General features: G+C 39.3%; 1 protein-coding gene across 1 annotated transcript in view; it reads left to right on the top strand.

Moving 5' to 3' along the window:
* Positions 1–19,237, top strand: part of RSU1 (Ras suppressor protein 1) — a 102,110-nt gene that overhangs the window by 28,874 nt on the left and 53,999 nt on the right. Inside the window, exon 8 of the mRNA XM_084211534.1 lies at positions 11,423–11,555. Within this exon, the coding sequence (XP_084067660.1) occupies positions 11,423–11,555 (133 nt within the window). The remainder of the gene's footprint in view (positions 1–11,422; positions 11,556–19,237) is intronic.

Raw genomic sequence — 19,237 nt, 5'->3', positions numbered from 1 at the left:
TGAGTTCTTGTTACCTCTGTTCTATATTACTCAAAATTTATTTTGTAAATTCTACTCCTCTTTTCATGTATTAATTGATCAATGTTTCATTTTGCAGTCTTACTCAAGATCCTCATTTGTGATCAGTTGCCATAATTTCTGTTGTGATCTATGCCATGGATAATGCTAGAACCTTCTCAAATTTTTAAAATAGATTTTGGTGTATATTTCCAGAGAACATTACACTGAAGTCTGCATTTGTAATTTGTGCAACTTGCAGGCATATTTACTGTGCAAAACAATGTTCTGCTTGTTTATTAAACATCTGGGCACACGTTAGGGACTGGAACACCAGATTAGGGTTTGGAAGGCTTGTTTGAGATCAGGGAACAGGCCATAAGCAAGAGTGAATCTCTGCAGTCCTGGTTTCCTTCTGTAAACCACGGCAGTTTTGAGAAGCACCCCTTTAGAGGTGACTCTAAGGTCTGGCAGTGAAAAGTGGCATGAGAGGGTTACAACCTACTGCATGGACTGCTAATGCCATAGTCACCATCTAAGGGAGAATGAACTTTGTCTGCTGTCTGAGTTCTCCCTCCTAAATTTTTAAAATTGAATTATAATGTACTCAGAACTATCCAAATACTTCTTGGTGTGCATTTTGGATAAATAGCTTTTCAGTGAGCTGGTCCCGTTTGCATTAATTGGAGCTGCTCCTGTTCCATTCAAAGTAAACAATCTTTTCTCTCTCATTATCACTCTCATAATTAAAGGTGCTGAAGGCTTTTGACTGTCTTAGTTCAGGCTCTGGTGGACAGCAGTGAGTCATTGGATGTTCATTTACCATGGAGATGGGCACAACCGAATGATGAGGAGGATGTATGTGTTACATTAAACTTTTTTAAAGGTAATGTAAATAAGTGCAGAAGAAGGAATGAAGAACAGGGTATGAAAAAAGCCACAGACAGGCCTTGGGGTCACAGTTTTGGAGTGGAGATACCACTAAATAACCTCCTACAGTCAGCCTGTAATGTCACCCAATGTGTTTGAGGTGGCACCAGTACAGGGTTGGGGGAGTTCACTATTATCCTCTGTTGCATTTAGCAGAGAATTCCTACTGCTAATTTAAGAAAAATATTCCTGCTCAGGAGGAAATGAAAGGACTGAAAGACTGCCTTGGTCCCTGGGTGAGGTGCTTTTCTGTAAATACAGTACTTGTGAGTGATGAACACAGGAAATGGCCGGGAGTAGGTGGGTGGAATTTGCAGCTTGTTTTTATCATTTGTCTCTCAAAACCCCATTCATGAGAAATGGTGGTGGGCAGTCATATATAAACTTTAAAGAGGCACTGGCATTTTTTTCCCCAGCATTTAAAAGGTTATGTGCTGCATTGCAAGACAAATAAATCATGATTCACTGCAACAACAGAGTTGCAGTCAGTTATATAAATTGCCGAGGAGGCACTAAATCTGTCTCTTTGTGTGTTCTGACCGTTTAACAATAAGAAGGGTTTGGAAAGAAAGTAAACTAGAAACAAGAACCATATAAAATGGTAGATGCAATTAGTCACATCAGTGATGGTGTTTTAAGCTCATTGTTTGTTCTTCTGGGTGGACCCATATGTGCCACATAAAAGATTTTCTCTGGAGAATCAGGAGTGTAAGAATAGTATATGGTGCAGAATACTCACCAAGATGTAGCTAAACAACCACCCAGAGAATGTAACTAGCTTATCTGTAAGTTTGCATTTCTGATGTGAAAACAAATGGTATGATTTTTAAAGCCCAGATTCTAATGTTGCCTGGGTGCGCTACCCTGCTGCTAGCACATGTGTGCACACATGTGATTTGGTCATGTTTATGCATATGGAAGAACAGTGATTGCTAAGAAAACATTCCCAGTTACCATCCTCCTTTTGCAAAAATTAATTTGGCATCAGTGGCTCATAAGTTGCTGTTCAGTACTGTTCTAGTTTAGCACATTTCCTCAGGTAAAGAGAGACATTATCAAAATTACAACGTTAGCCCATACCAGAAAAGTAGAAAATTCAAGCCTCGTTAAAAAAAAAAATCTTAAAGGCCTAAGTAGTCATGTTCTTTTTTAAGGAGCATGAAACATTTTGTAAATTTAATTTGCATATCACAATAACCAAGTAATTATTTCTAAATTTTTGGTTTTGAACAGCTAAATTATCTTCTGTGGATAAAGGATTGGCTTTAAATACCAACTTCAAGGAATTGTGCTAAAAGCCTCAATATTTCCATCGCAGGAAGACCTTTTAAAATTTAGGCTTTTGAAATTACTCTAGAATTTGTGAATTAATATTATATTATGCAAAGTAGTAGCTGCAGTTGTTTGTTCAAGTAAATATTAATTGAAATAGCGGTTTACTCAGGTAATTATAACAGGCATGTGCAAACGTAAGAATCACTTACTTTACAAAAGATAATTCTTTTCCAAATGTTGGAAACTTTCCACTAGTTGATGTAAATGCCAAACTTTTCTTATTTAGTATAAACAGTTACTGCACCCTGCCTGTGTCATAACACAGCACTGCTCACACCTGCAATACAGGTCATTTATTGGTGCTTGTTGAAAGCCAGAACACTGGGGCTCTTTGGACAGCAGATCTGAGCACTGGAACAACTAATTGATACCTTACCATTTCAAGAAAAGATATGTTTCTGATTTTGAAACTAAGGTAAAGGTGGATAAACAAAATAACTTGTTTTCTGGGACTGCTGATATAGCAGGTATCAGTCAAGAAACAATAAAAAACATGTAAGTAACAAGATAGGTTATGGAGAGATTATTTATATAGAAAGGTTTCTCTGAAAATCTCTGCATATTCTAATTGTGTCACTCATTTAAGGTTTAAGTCTAAAAAAACCCAAAAAAAACCACAACACCCTATACCCCACCACTTGCTGTGTAGTTAGAAACCAGGCTGAATGGAAAGTACTTGATGGACACTGCTGTAATTCTTGCCAAACTTTCCAAGATTCAGATTTGATCTTGCATTAGTTTTTAAAATCTGTAAGTTCTACAGTCACTTCTCAAATAACTACAGTGTGGGGGAGGGTTCTCCTCATGTTGACTGTACTCTGATTAGAAGAACCATCAACATAATAATGATGTTTCTGTCAGCAGATACTTCATCTGTTGTGTCACAGCTGTAGCAGGTAAGAGTACTGTAATTAGAGCCAATCTGAGCAAATGTTACATTTGTTGTTATATTTGGTTCATTTTATGTGTTTCATAGTAGTTGAAGGTGGTTTCGCTCTTCTGAGTACTTGGCAACCTGTGTTTGAATGGAAGTTTCAAAGGTGCAGGGCAAAAGCAATACAGTGAGTCTTTTTTGAAGTAATTTTTTTAAATTAACTAGAATTTGGTCTGATAGGGACCCTTCAAAGAGAGAATGCTCTGTTGAATTCCCATGTAATTGAGAATCTCAGGGGAGTTTCTAATGCTAGAAAAAATGTGCAATATATTTCAAAATAAATTGGGATGCTGATCCTCTAAGCCTGTAATACTTCCTGTACCATTAAAGTGTCTTTGATCTTAAACTAGTTTGGCATCACGTTAATTTCCTTTGTTCTAAAAGCCATCTGCTGGGTACTGTGTTTCTTGAGTTTCGTCACTGGGAGCACTTAGTGGTGACTGTTGGTCTGCCCCTTGGGATCCCAGTCAGCACTGGACATTTGTTACACAGAGCAGTGAAGAAAATGGTATTTCCAGCATAATGTGTCACCTTTCCAAGAAAGGAATCAGTGAAACTTAGCAGTACTTGTAGGTCTTCTAGTAAATGATCTTGCTCTTGCCTGAGAACTGTGGGCGAAATTAATTTAATCAAGTTGTAAGTAAGAAATAAGTAATTTTAGAATGTATTTTTAAAAATGCATTTTGAAAGCACATTTTTGAAGTAATTTCTTGGATTTTTGTAAAATGCTTGTTCTTCTGCCTTTCCTCTTAGCTACCTAGACCATGGCACCAGCTGGGCTGGTTGCCCTGGTACCTGAGATCTGTGTGTGGTGGAGTTCAGTTGTTGAAACAGCCGGATTTGTCATGTGGCAGTACAAGCCATTAGCAGAGTGTCGTTAGGTGAGGAGTGCCTCATGTGCTGCACTGAATAAGTTTCTGTTTTATGACTTTCATATGTGAATGTTATTATTATTTGCCCTACTAGTTCTCCTGCTCAGGTCTGCTGTGTTGTGTACTGTGATGGTAGAAGCTTCCAAGGTTCTCTCCTTGGTCCCAGAGAGTTAACCTCTTCTCCTGCCGCCTGAATGTGGAAATGTGAGTTTGCTCAGCCAGGTTGGGGCTATAATCTGTCTGTATTTAATACCTGAAGTGTGGTTTAAGGTGGTAGTTCAGCATTTCATCTGTCCTCTTCTCTTTCCCAGGCTTCATCTTCAGCCCTGACACATTCTGAAGTGTCAGACTTTACATTACACTTTGGTATAAAGATTCTGGCTGACCTTTGCTTTGATGCTGGAATTTTGTATACACATCTCAGGACTACATTTGCTTTGTTTTAAACTCTCTCCTGTGAAACATGCTGGAGGGTAAAATTCTCTTCATCTACAATTGTAATAGCTGTACCTGAGGCAATAGCAGTTTGCCCTGTAACACTTTGCATTTACATCAAGGGTAAAGAATTCAAGATTTAGTTGGTCTGTTTTCACTTGATTTATTTCAGCTGTGTTCCTCTTACTAAGAGTTGAAGCAAATGGAGTAGCTGCTGTGGGATCACAGTATAATCAGACTATTTAACCTTTCAAAGTAAAGAGTGAGAGAGCACTTGGCTGCTGATCCTCACTCACTCCATGAGAAAGCACTGGTGGTCTTTGTCCATTGTAGATGGGCAGAGGGAGCAGCAGTGTTCTAGAAGTAAATCAGCTTAGTTCAGCTTGGAAATAAAGAGTGCATTTTGACAGTGATGAACCATTAGAAGAAGACACAACTGGCAGAATCTCCATCTCCTGGTGTTTTTCAGACCAGATGTTTTTCTGTTTGAAATGTGTTTGTAAGCTCTTCAGTTAATGAACCAACACAGACTGTTGTATGTATTCAGGTCAGTGCTGAAGTTGGGGTCTCATCTCCAAAGTCGTCATTGGAAATCATCATGTACATCTAGGAAGTTGTAAGAATAACATGTGATGTTGTAAAACCTGTTTTAACTCCCTGAAAGTAATTGTAAAACTGAGGATGGACTTTGGCCTCAGTGTTTGACTTTCAGATTGCTCCCTCAGCCTTTTCTTACCTTGGGGCTTCCTGTCTAACACTCACAGGGGAGATTGCAGGCATTCCCATCTGTGTGGTTAGGAAAGGAGCCAGGGGAAGTCTTCCAGCCTACTTCTGTGGGATGGATGCTCTGGGGTATCTTATTTATTTGCATGAACTGAATCTGATTTCTCATTATCTGAGACTTGAACCTTTTCCCATATTATGTAGAACCACCACAAATGCTATTTCAGGGTTCTCTGAAGAGCTGGTGACTTGAAGTGATACTGTTAGACCTTCTTCAGTATAAGGTTGTAGGGGTGAGAAGGCAGAAGTGTTGCTGGGATTGATCTTTTGGAGGCATTTCAGTCTAGTTTTAGATTTACTAAACTTAGTTGTTCTCTGTTAGTGCATAGGAGCTCATCAGTAAGCAGATTAATATTTTTAACATATGCTGAGGAGATGTAGATTTCTTTATACTGAATATTGCCGTGAATATTTCTGCCAGTTCCAAAGAGATTGAGTCACACTGCACTTAGGTACAAGAAGACTTTGCTCTTTGTTGTCTTACTGCTCCTTTATAAATACTGTTTAAATCTACTGTCTTCTGTTATTAATCCTTCAAAAGTGCTATGTCTTCAAAGCAGAAATGATCTTACCTGTTATAGGAATGGTATGAGTTGCTGGTGCACAACCTTACATGTGCTTAAGATTGGGGTAAAAATCATTGTCTTTTGATAATACTTTGTGGCATAGAAATGAGTTTATATTTTCATTTTTTTTGCATGGGTATTAAAACATCATTCACAATTAATTGCTTTGGTATCCTTTTCATGGCATAATAATCATTATATTTCTTCTACCCCCACACTTTAAACAATCTCTCTCTCTACTGAGACAAAGCAAATGCCACAAAAGTAATAAAAATTATAAGCCCTGTAGTGTAAAGCAAATCTAAAACAAGCCAGGACAGACATATTTTTACGCACAACTCAAGTTTAAATTTAGTGCGGTGGATTGATCCCTTACTTAACATTTAATAAAACAGGATTCAAAGGTATTTATATCTAAATAAATTACTAAAACTAATTTTGTTCCTCCTGTTATATGTATGACAGAGAGTAAGACCTTTGTGTTGTAAAGGGAAAGACCGTTTGAATTGCAGTCTTAAGAGGAATTGCTAAAAGCCATGTGTTGCAGCTTGAGGACTCTCCTTGAGGTCAGTGAAGAAGAGTCTACATTGGGAGGGGAGTCAGAGTATCAAGAGGGCACAGATATGAAACTCAACAGTACACAAGCTAAAGATTATATCCATTGATTATAATGAAGCTCCACTGGGGATGAATTTAAACCATTACAAAGAAGCGTTGATCTGGCATTTTACAGCTAGGATCGTGTTTCTTATGCTGAATGCCAATGTTCAGTTCTCAAATGTCAGAGTTGTTTAATTACTTAATTTCACCTTTTAATTTTTGGAAGTATTTAAAGTGTTGCCAGGGGGCATTCAAGTGAAAAGGACAAGCCAGGTGTGCGTTCATTCTGTTTCCTTCTGTATGTATTGAAGTAATGTCTATCTACACTAGTAATACCTTACTGTACCTCCAGTATACATCCATTGGGTAGATATTACACACGTTGTATATCATCCATCACAAGAGGATGGGGGGCTTGTAGCTGTATATGTCAGGGGTGCTTGCAGGCTAAGCCTAATGGACAGAAGTAGCCTGGGAGGTCTGAAGGCACCCTTGGCCAAAGTGATGGTTAGTATTATTACTGGCTCAGACACTCTCTGCAAATACCACTGTGGGAGGGAGGCAGCATTTGATTTTCTATTCTAAGCTCTTTTCTGACCATTGGAGGCATTTGAGCAAAACATGAATGTTCTCACAAACCACTTTTTATTTCAACAAAACTTTCAACATTAATGATAATGTTTTAGCTCAAGTGCAGGATAGATCCATTGAGACAGGAAAGTGTAGGTGCCTTCTTATCCTTTAAATACCTCTGAGGATGAGGTGTGCCCACTGTCGTATGAGGTGGCCCTTCTGCCCACCCATGGCTGTAGATGCTCTGAGTTTAGGAAGTGATAAATGGTATTTTTTTGTTAATGGATGACCTAAGTTAGAGCACATTAAAAATATGCACACTTTGATTTTGCACTTGAATTCTCGAGAGTTTTGGTGTAGATCTATTAACTGTAGCTCCCAGGTGGTAGCTAACAAGAGATTTGGGCAGTAGACAGTTTTTTGGTCTGCGCAGCTGAGTAGTTGGGCATTAGGAGCAATTTGTTTTTGAGGTGGGGTAAACAAAGAAGTTAAATCACAAGGATCCAATCAAACTTAAGGATTCAAGATCATCTTTAAATACAATGAGTACTGAGACAGGAATAAATATGCCAAGATAGGCATTTCTAAGATGACAGAGATGGCTCCTCTTAAAAGGCTTTTGGTCGTTCTGTGCAGGTTGTCCACAGCAGTCAGCTGTTAGATCTCTGCTCTTCCCTTTTCCAGATTCTGTTCTCTTTTCAGTGTCCACTTACTGATAGAAGCAGTGTCCACTTTGCAGTCTTCCTCCTTGGAAATCTATATTTACTCAAGATAGAGTAAAAAAAGTAGCCGTTGGACTTTAAATGTTCTTTAAGCATGTTAAACCTGAGATCTGGGATGTATAGTTTTGATGATTTATTAGAATAATTTTAGAAGCACTCAGAAATAATTTAAATATAACATTTCTGTGCCCTAGGAAAAAGCTGTGCTGACTAGCCTTGAAGGTGGCTTGTTCCTCCTTGCTTACCAGAGGCATATGACTGCGATGCCTTTCGGTGGAGCTGATCTCTTTCAGTATGACAAAATAGCAAGAACTTTAGGTCCATAATGAAGAAATACAATTTTAGTGAAATGATTATGCCAAATTACAGAAATGATAAATATTTTTTAATAGGTAGATGTGCATGTAGGACAAAACAGCAATGACCAATGCAGTCTCCTATCCCAATATATTTTGTGATTGAATCTTCAGTGCTGGAGTGTTACTAGAGATAATTCTGTATTTTGCTTACTAAAAGTATCTGAGGGATTTGATGTGATCTGTGTAGCAGAACAGTATATAAATTTGTCCAGTATAAATTCACTGGAGACAGTGATCTGCTGATGCTGCTGTTAGACAATATGCATGAAGGCACATCTGCCGTGGCTTTTTCCCTGGCTCTAGTGCTGCAGGGTGGAATACTAGCATTTTCTAACATGGTGTTGCCGTTAAAAAATCACCTAGGCAAGGAGGCTTTTGGGATTGGGGGATAGGGACCCATGTGTGAGGTGTCTAGTTGCTGGGCACTCCTGTGGGGAGCCTGGTGCCAGAGCCATTGCTTCAGGCAAGTGTGATCATCTCTTCCACACTGCTGAATTTGTCTTGTGCACTGCAGCAGAAGGGTCCATGCAGTGCTTCTGTGAGTTTGGCTGCCCCAGCACATACGGTTCCTGAGATGTTACTGAGACCTTGGCCTTGTGCTTGGGACTCCTGGCTGTCCTGCAGCCAGAGTAGAATTAGGTACGTACGCCCTTGATTCATGGATTTTTTAGCTGCAGGATATGGCCCCAGGCACTGTATGGTGATGTAGGAGAGACACGTTTCCCTTCTGTCTCATTTTTAGTTTTGTGGCTTCTTTGTGCTCAAATGGCTTGCCTTGCATCAGGAGGGTTAGACTCCATTTCCTACTTAGTTCTGATGAGGTGGGGCACTCTTCCTGTAACTTCTTATCCTGCTTATTTTTCTGCTTATTTCTATCCTTCATTTCCAGATGGAAATTTTGATATCCAAGGGTGATGTTTTTAAAGCCCTGGTTTCCCTGTCCTTCCTGTCTTCCGTAGGGCAGCCCTCCTTCACTCACCTGCGGAGCACCTGGTGCTTGCTATAAGGACAGACAAGTTGTTCCTTTTCTCACTACCACACTTGATTAAATTCTTCACTTAAAATCCCTAGACTCTCACTCCAGCTCTAGGTGGTCGGTGGGATGGGCTGCCAGGCCAGCTGCTGCTGGCAAGGCTCCCAGAAGGACGTCCTGGGCAGGGAGGGCTGGATTTTGGTGCAGAGACTGAATTTTTGTGCGCCCCAGTTTCCTCTGTAATTAGATTAATTAGGGCCTCTGCTTCCCTCTGAAGGTGAAAAGAAATATTTGTACCTGCCTTCAGTGTGTTTTAGGAAAAAAGAGAAGACAGAGGATAATAAAGCTATAACACTGGCATGGGGGCCTACAAGTTATTCTACTTGAGCAGTCTTGGCTTTGCTGTAAGATTCCTTTGGCTGTAGTAGAGTAGTAATTATTACAATTAATTATGTTTAAATGGGCCGTGTGGTATTTGAAATGGAAATGGGCACACTGTACTGTAGGAATGGAAACATGCAGCAGCCTTCCGTGGATGGTAAATTTCTGACACAGCTTGGGACAAGAGGATTCAGCTGAGACCCCAGATATTGAGATTTTGGGCGCATGTGACTTATTCCTTTAAGCAGCATTGAACTTGACCTGTGATGGGGCCAATCTTGCCTCCCCAAATTTAACTGGTTTTTTTATAGTATACACAGATTGATCATTTTACCTTGATGCCCCACCTACAAAGTGCTTGCAGTGTTGGTAGTTTTGGAGAGCAGCATATACAAGATTTTTGCAGGTAATAAAATAGGAAATCCAATTTGCAATTGCAAAGCAAGCCCCTGAGTGATACATAATGTTCCCAGCAGCCCTGGTCAGAGGGTTAGGGCTAATTGCTCCTCTGGCCGGCTTCCCCAGCAGCCTCCGCGTGAGATCTGGATGGTGAGAGCACCAGCCCGCGCCTTCAGCCAGCACAGATTTAGACACACTGCTTTCTAGCTTATTAGGTCCTCTTTGTCACAGTACTTAATCCTTTTTCCTGATCCTTGTTAGAACAGGGCTGCCGAGTCCCCTAATAAAGCAGACGAGGCGCACTGAAGCGTGCGGTGCGGGCGGCTGCCGCCTGACTGACGGCTGGGGGGGATGCTCCTGCCAGGGCGGGCTCAGGCCAGCCTGCCACAGACAGCTGGCAGATGAGCTTGTTAAGGTACTGGTGACTCCTGACTCCCTGATAGGCTGGTATGAGATGTTTGGCATCTTTTCACACCGTATAATGGCCTGTCTTTAATTGTGTTAACCCCTTTTACAGAGAGGAATACGCCAAGGATTAGCTGTCACGCAGAATGTGTAGCCAAAGTGAGCAGTGAGCACAGGGCTTGAAGCAGCTCCCCTTGCCTGCACTTGCACAGACCCTTTCATTTTGGAAAACTGTGGTGTCAGGTTGATTTCAGATTTCACCAGCAGCTTGGCTCAGTCAGTCTTCAAAACCCTGTAAATATTTTTTGTTTTGTTTCCCATAGTTAAAGATTAATTTAGCTTATTGTGGTTTAGTTATTGTTGATTTATGGGGGAGTGGTAAGCCTCTCTTAATTATAAAATTCACCCCCAAAAAATTAAAAATATGCCACAGATTTCTTAATTTAAAGAACACAAGAAAATATTTCAATGACTAGGCTGTCCTGCAATTCAGCCCTTTGTATCCATAGTCATGAGGAGTTTGAGTGGAACATGTGCTGTTTTTGGGCTCGGGTGGTAAACTTTTACAAAATGAACAAAAAAGCCCCAAGCAAGCCCATGACAAATCTCTTACATGTTCTGTCAAGAATTGGTAAAACTGCCATGTTCCAAGAATGGCGTTGGCTGTCTGCTGTTGTGAGCGTGTGTCACTCTAACCACAGATCAGAGTGGGATCTTGGTGCAGAAAACGTGCTGGGCACTGGGAATGCCAAAAGCCCCTGGAGCAGGGATTGAGAAATGCTGTGCAATGCTAAGCTTCAGCAGAGCAGACTTCTACCAGAGAATCATTCTCCTTTCATTCCTGCAGATCATAGTGGAGATAGTGAACAGATGCATTATCAAGTCACACTTAAAACTAATTTAATAAATAAGTGGGCAGAGTTCAACCCTGCTTTGCAGTGTGTAGCTGCACTGAAACAAATAAGAGTGGAACTACATCCATCATGGTGGGAAGTAGTGTCCTTCTGCTTCTCTTTGCTGAGACTGAAATATTTGCTGTTATTACAGTTGCACTCTCTGTAACAAATAAAAAGTTTTTACATTCACAGCAAGGTATTTCTTTCAATTTTTTCATGTTATAAATATTTTTCATCTGGTGTTATGTTTAATCTGTTTCAGGTAATTTGGATTTGACTGGTCAAAAACAAGTCTTCAAAGCAGAAAACAATCCCTGGGTTACCCCTATTGCTGATCAGTTCCAGTTGGGAGTATCTCATGTTTTTGAATACATTCGTTCTGAAACATATAAATAGTAAGTATTACATTATATATTGTAGCTGTGTTATTTATTTCCCTGTAGTGTATTGGGCAAAGTGTTACCAGCTACACACATCTTTCATAATACATGCATAACTTGGTATTCAGGACAAATATGCAAGCCCGCACATTTATATTAAGGAATTTTGCCAAGAAGAAGGCGACTGTCATGTAGACAAGTTAGGAAGCACAAAGGCTGTTTGATACTGTCCTGCATTTTTTGTTTATTTTTAAGAGCTGTTATGTAATATGAGAGATATAAAAGAACAAGTGTTACAAGCCTTTTGAGAAGTACTAATTTTAAGTATGTTCAGTACAGCTTTATAGCTTGAAATAGATATTTGTTAATGCTTTTTGATGCAGGTTGTTATGTTTTGAGAGATATCTAGACTTCGAACATGGTTTGATTGTGGACTAATTTGTGAAAGTCTACAATCTTAGTAATTCAAGTTCAGGTAATAGTGTTTCCTTCAACAGTGTAAATGTGTGTGCTGGGCTTCTTCATTTTAGTGCAAGATTCCATGTACAAATGCTGACCATTAGTTTAGGAAATAATGTCTTTAATCATTCACTAAATTGTGATATTTGTTTTAAGTAAAGGTCTCCATGTTATTCTTTAGATGGGAAATTATTTTTCAGTGTCTAGCAACAATCTTGATGCTGTCTCTCTAGGAGCAGTGGGTATTACAACCTGGATTGGAAAGTTAAGTTTTGCATTTTGCCTTTATTTAAAGACTGTATTTTAATAATTCAGAAGCATTTCTGACAATCTTTTATATGGTTGCTGTTTGAACAAAATTACCAGAGAAGGGTATTCACAAGTGACAGTTGTGGGATTCCAATTAAGTAACTGAGATGCAAATTTTTGTAGGAACTAAATGACCCAACAATGGCTTTTGTAAGCTATTGCTCTTCATTTACAGAATTTTAAATGAAAAGAAACACAGATGGAAGAGTGGTTGCAAGAGTTGCGTGTCTCAGAAGGGTGCTGATATTTATGCTGTGATTCGTGTTCTCAAGACAGATTTATTCATAGATTTAAGTAGGCTGCAACACCCTTCTTGCAGTAGTACTCTGTACTACAGACATGGTGTAGGGAAGCAGCTGCCTGTCTCCTTGGACCATCCCTCCCCACTGTTCATTGTGTACCTGCATCTCAGCTTCTTGATAATGCTTGGTAATTTTGTTTTGTATTGTCAATTTTATATTTCTCTTTGCTGAGCAGTGTAGTTTAGGGACCCTCATGCATTTCTCTCAGGGACCACTCTGGGCACCATGAAGACAGCAAAATTTTAAGGATTAAAGTGCAGTTTTGAGAATTTGACTTATATTTGATTTCTGGGGAGAGAGATGAAGCTGTTATTATGTACCTATAATTTTTTTGTTTCATTAAAAATTTTTTTGGTGTATATTAAACTGCCCTGGCAGCTTTCTTGGTGTAATCAAAATTGACAAGAAGGTTCTGTATTTCATCAGTTACCTCAGCTGTTTCTCTTTGTTCTAAGTTAGCCATATTAGGTTTGTTGTCTTACTCTTTGCTAGGTAGAGCAGTGTCTTTTTGGTTAATGGGCCAATTTTGATTTTGTCCTCAGTAAATAATTGAAACCTGTAAAGTTAACAGTCGAAGCAGAATCAGACTCTGGTCATTCATAGGGAGAAAAATCACAATCAAATAATCTTTCTGTTTCATTAATGTGCCATAGTTTTCAAAGTTTAGTGACAGAAACCAATGCATGGGGATAATTAGATGTCAATTTTAGATTTTCAGCATATGACCATTTTATATTATATCATAAATAAAAAGTATCAGTATGATTTCTTACAGAACTTTTTTTTTTAGTAGGAACTTTTTTTTGAGTCTTGATTTTCCTTGTTTGCCCTGCTAAAAAATGAGTGCATGGATTTTCCTCCTGAAAAAAGATAGTCCTTTTTATTTCCAGTTTCCTCTAAATATGTGATTGAGAATTACTGGGATGCCATGGCCTAAAGATGTTCCTCTGTTTTCATTTGGTTTTAGGAGTTAAAACTCAAAAACAGTGGCATGGTCTAGGTAACAGGTCTAGTAGCATTGTGCACAAAAGCAGATAGGCTGTACACTCAGAAGAAATTAAAATGGTTTTTGTGATAGAATTTTGATTTTCCTGCTAATGACTGTACAGCTTCTTTAACTGCCTTTTTCTTTCAGAGCCCTTGAACAGGTAGTGTGTCTTTTTCCTATTAAGCCAAACCCAAGGTTGATATGTGAAATTAGTATTTTTCCCTGTGGGTATCTAAATAAGAAAAGTCAAGTTCTTGAGTTTTCGCGTGTTTTATTGCTCATTCTGCAAAAATAAAAAAAATCTTCCAGCATTTGATAGATTGAGACAGATAAACTTTTACTGTGAGGCAAAGCAGTAGGCTTTTCATTAAATGAATGATTGGAAAGGTTGCTGCTTAGCTGACCTCACTTGCAACACTGAGAAGATCGAGCATAGGTCAGCAGCTGACCATCAGACCAGTAAGTTTGCTTTTAGGTACTGGAAGACATAGACTCTCATAAACCAGAACTGTGCATCTGTATGGCAGATGAATTTTGAACTCCAGAGACAGAGATTTATTTCCCTAACCCTTTTGGTTTTGCTAGTTGATTGGAAATACTGACTTCCCTTTTTTCACAAGTTTCACATTGTCTAGACTGGCTAAGACAGTGAGGGTAAGCTCGCTCATACAGTCTCAAGTGCCAGGTTTCAGAGGCTCACCAGGTTACATTTTCACTGAGGGGGTTATGCTAATACATTTTATTTTGTGTTTGCAATGACTAGAACTTTGCTCATTTGCTCTTAACTTAGCCAGAAATCAGTAACTCATTAGCTCCTGACAATGCACTCACTTGCAGTCATGTAAATAAACCTTGAGGTTTCTGCTGATGACTGGCACAAGCCATCACTGCAGTCAGTGTCTGGGATCTCCATTCAGATTCTGTGAGGTTGCACTTGGGAAGCAGCTACCAAGTATATCAGAAACCTCTTCTTTTCCTTTGTGAAACGTACTGGCTGTTTCAAGCATATTTAGTGAAAAATTACATCCCATTTTTAGCCTTGTCTTGGGATATTCATGCTCTAGTGATTAATTGATAAGTAGGGATGACACCCATGAGGGATGATTATGTCTAAAGATAAAATGTCATTTGTCTTGCATACTTTTACATTTCCACTCTCCTGTTTTACATGGTACTCATGCACCAAGTATGAAACTGGAATTGTACTTTACTTCAGAGGCGTGTTAACCAGTGAGACCCTCAGATCAGCTCGTCTTACTTTGTAGCTTCTTTTATTTCCTTTAATTTCCTTACCTTTCGTGAGAAATGGTGCCCAGTGATTTTTTTCAATCCTAATTTTTCAAGGAGGACTTGGGATGACAAAAAGATGGGCCATATATTGTGCTGGAAAATGTGTGTGGAGGGGCTCTTAATTCTTAACAGGAAATTAGGCAGCTCTTGGCACTTTGCTAGCTTTTGTTGGCTAAAATACGCCCACTGCACATTTCATCTGGTGACAGCATCGTTTGGAAATAGGTCAGTTTGCCAAGTGTGTAATGATTCTTAATCTCTCAGTGCTGTGTAAGTTTCTGAAACTTTAGTAAGCTGAATTTTGGCTTTGATTCTGTATATACTTAGGAGCTGCCATTAAACTCGCCATCTGATGTCATGATAGTGTTGAAAAGCAGTTGAAGAGCTTGCTTAAACAGTGAAGAATAATGGCAACCTTGTCTCCTCAAAGGGCTTAACTAAATGTTGTATTTTTTATTCATGCCTTTAGTCAACTTTCAGAGTGACCTTTATGTTGTAAGCATATTCTCAGAGGATCTTCTCTGTCTAGGATACTGACAAAGAGATGATGTATTGTGTGATTTAATGGTCACAATGTACTTAGATAAGTGCAGACAGGCTTAAATGTTTGGAAGAAAACAATGAATGAAGCTTCTATGAAGAAGAAAATTCTAGTTCCTTAGGATGTTCCTTAGGATTTATATAAGATAATTATTGATTTGATTAAGATGAGGTAAAACAGATGTGCAGTTGGTGCCAGTGGGTGGGTTTGGTTGCTGGCATTTACAGCAAAGTTAGTCTAGAAAGCTGCTTTTTGGGTGCATTTCTGGAATTATTCATGTGCTCTTATGCATCTTCATGTGGAACTTATTCTTTGCATGTTTGTAACAGAAAGAACAGTAATTTTGATTTTATCACAGCAGAATCTATTGCAGACATCAACAGCTGATAGTGTAATCCCAGCTAAAACAAAAGAAATTGCTGGGTCCTGAGTGCATTTTTAAACGGCCCTTAAACCCCACAATCCCCTTTTAACAGTTTATCTAATGATTGTTGTTTCCCTGTTTGACCTCCGTATTCCAGGGAGGCTGAATTACTATAGAACAGTCACACCATTTTTAAGTCTCTAGAAAGCAGATTTTCCCCTCAAGGCAGTCAATTGAGAGTCAAGAGGCTCAACAAGATGTTTTGTGAAAGGAAGTAAGTTGCACTTTTCCCATTTCCATCAGGAAAGGTAGTAGAAGAGCAAGCCATTTTCAAGACTGACACATGAACTCTTAGCGGAGGAAACGGTTTGACAAATGCAGTGCTGAGCATATATTGCTGGGCTGCATTGGAACATAGGCTTCCCTGGGCACGCTGCTCTGTGCTGAGCATTGTAATTGAAAACCCCATTTCATCAGCAGTGACAGGGTGGAAAAATCCACTCTTGATTCAGCCCTCTGTGTAGAGACAATCTCCTCGGGTTCTTGGGAATGAGTTGTTGTATTGAACCCCACTATTATGCAGCAGCTGCTTCCAGGGCAACAGGCACAGGTCATGAAGGAACAGATTCCTCTTCCGGATTACATTAATGAAAAGTATTTCAGAGTTAATTTTTAACAACTCCAAGGAGACTGGCAAGATATTCAGAGTAGTGCACTAGAATACGAATAGTATCTTGAAATAACTGATCTTATTCCACAGTTGTTAAGCCTGTTTAACTTAAGCCAGCTGTGTGGTTGATGCTGTCCAATGATGATGTAAAGATGATAATCAATAAAATCACCTATTAAGGAGTGGAAAAGAGGTCCAACAAGTGACGAATCCATATGTTGGTTCTTGGGAAGCACGATGGGAAAGTGGGAATTGGCAGCAGTTGATATGGAGGCATCATCAGGTTGAACTGATATGAAGGGAGATAGTCCTGAAATGGTGTTACTTGTGCAGCATAGTCTAGGACCTCCAAGAATCCGATTTTTTTATGCTGGTATAAAAAGCAGGAGTATTTAAACTATGTTTGCTGATGGTGCAAAGTTAGCAGCATAGAAAAGAATCAGCATACCACACAGTAAGAATTAGCAAACAAAGAGGAAGGCTTGGGTGTATTAGTTACAGGCGAGCCACCGGTGATATCCTGGAATGAGGGGGAGAGAAAGATAAGCACAATCCCCAGAGCTTGACTAAAAGAGTGGAAATTTTCCAGTACAGAAAAGGAAATATTTCGCAGTTGTGGTCATTATGTTCGTGAAAGATGAATTCAGGTAGGAACAGGCAAAGTGTGGAAATATAATAGGCTAATGAAATGAACAAAGAAAGAAGAGGAAATTTAAAAGATATTTTATTTATTTAGCAAAGTCAAGCCTGGTAACAGAGGTCATGGCTGTCATTGGAGGAGAGAGGGGGAGGAAGAAACTTCATTTAAGGCATAAAAAATAGTGGACATGGGAACAAATATGAATAGGCTGCTCAGCTATATTTGATGGGAGGTCTCTAATTATTAAGGGAGCAAGGTAATAAATAATCTTCTGATAGAAATAGTCTTCCAACAGAAGAAATAAAGGCCAAAGTCTTGTTTCAGTGAGCCCCGGTCAGTTGGGCTGGAATGCATGACGTGATTACTTGTGGCAGAGGATAGCATCTCTGTGATGTAGGCAGACCTTGCATTCATATTTCCTGATAGTGGAGTGAAAAATTCTAATGACACCCCCATATATATTCAGATAACTGCAGAGTGCCACTGATATTAAATTAAAGGAGGCAAACTCTTTTTTAAGTAACTGTGAGGAAGAATAATTTTGCAAATTCCTCCATTTAATAATCTGTTTAAGTAAACATGTATGGCAGTTTTGTACAGCAGTTTATAATTACTGAAAATTTTTCATAGCCTAAGAATTGTTATTCTATAAGTTAGATATTCATTAGGAAAATATAATTTGGGGTTATGAAAAACTTACTGACTTTTTTTTTTGCACTTAGGCTGTAGAGATACCTAGAGAGAATGCTTTTCTTTGGCTATCTCTATGTAAAATTAAATTACCCAGTCATTTTCTAATCTTGTGATGGTACCAAAATGAACTGGGCACAGTTGATTTCAGGCGTAATATAAAATGGTTTGTATTCTGTCCTTCTTGGGGGAATGAAGATCATACAGAAGAACACCGACCAGTTGCTTGAAACATCTGTAGATCTGATTCAGCAGAGCTCAGTCAGATGCCTCAGCTGTTTGTATGATCCGCAGAGTCAGTAAAGATCTAAAGAACTTGGATACTGTGAGTCTACCCTGCCTTGCTAAGAAAGTTAGGCCATAATAAATGCCATTTACCTTCTTTATTTTTCTTTGATTTTGTGTCTAGTATTCTTTGGTAGTTTGTGGATGCAGTGCTTAAACCCCAGACAGCAATTCAGAAGCTCACAGCTGTTCACTCCTTCCCTTACACCCCATGGGATGGAGAGGAGAATCAGGAAAGGAAAAAGCTTGAGTTAAGAGCAATTCAGTAATTGAAACAAAGTGTGTATCACAATACTACTGATATTAAAATAATAATAATGATAATGATAATGATAATGATAATAATAATAATAATAATAATAATAATAATAATAATAATAATAGTAGTAGTAGTAGTAGTAGTAGTAGTAGTAGAAGAATAAACCCCAACAATTGTTGCACAATACCTTTGCTCACTACCCACTGACCAAGGCCAAGCCCATCCCTGAGCAGCAATCAGTCCCTCTTGGCCGACTCCTCCCAGTTTCTTCACTGGGCGTGGATGTTCTGTGGTGTGGAATATCCCTTTGGCCAGTTTGCTCAGCTCTCCCAGAGGTGTTCCGCCCTTCCCCAGATTCTTGTGCAGCTCCTCACGTTCAGAGCATGAGATACTGAAGTCCTTGGCTCAGTGCAAGCACTACTCAGCAACAACCAAAACATCAGTGTCTTACCAACATTATTCTCATCCTGCATCCAAAACACTGCGCTGTACCAGGTACTAGGGAGAAAATTAACTATACCCCAGACAGATTCCAGGACAATGGCATAGAAGGCTTCATGCACTGTTTTTCTCTTAGGTACAGCTCTACAAATACTTCTAGAACCTGTATTCTCACTGTTCCTACAGGGATTGCTCATGTTCATACACTCACAGCATGCACCATTAGTGAGCACCTCTTTTCCCTTCTCATTTGCACTCTGATTGTCCTGGGCCTGTACAAGAATTAAGATGGTGTTCTGTGTCCAACATTCCATTGCTGGAGCTCACTTAAGTATTTCAGTGACTTTTTAGCCTGGCATCTTAACCATTTGACCCCTGACATGGATGTAACATCTGTGCCAGTGGTAGCTGTGACCTCATTTATTTGAGCATGGTTTCAAAGACTGGGTAAAGGTAGTG

This window comes from Fringilla coelebs (genome assembly GCF_963513975.1).
Source record: "Fringilla coelebs genome assembly, chromosome: 1".
NCBI classification, from domain to species: Eukaryota; Metazoa; Chordata; class Aves; order Passeriformes; family Fringillidae; genus Fringilla; species Fringilla coelebs.
The sequence above is the reverse complement of the archived record's forward strand: the minus strand, read 5'-3'. Positions and strand labels throughout refer to the sequence as shown.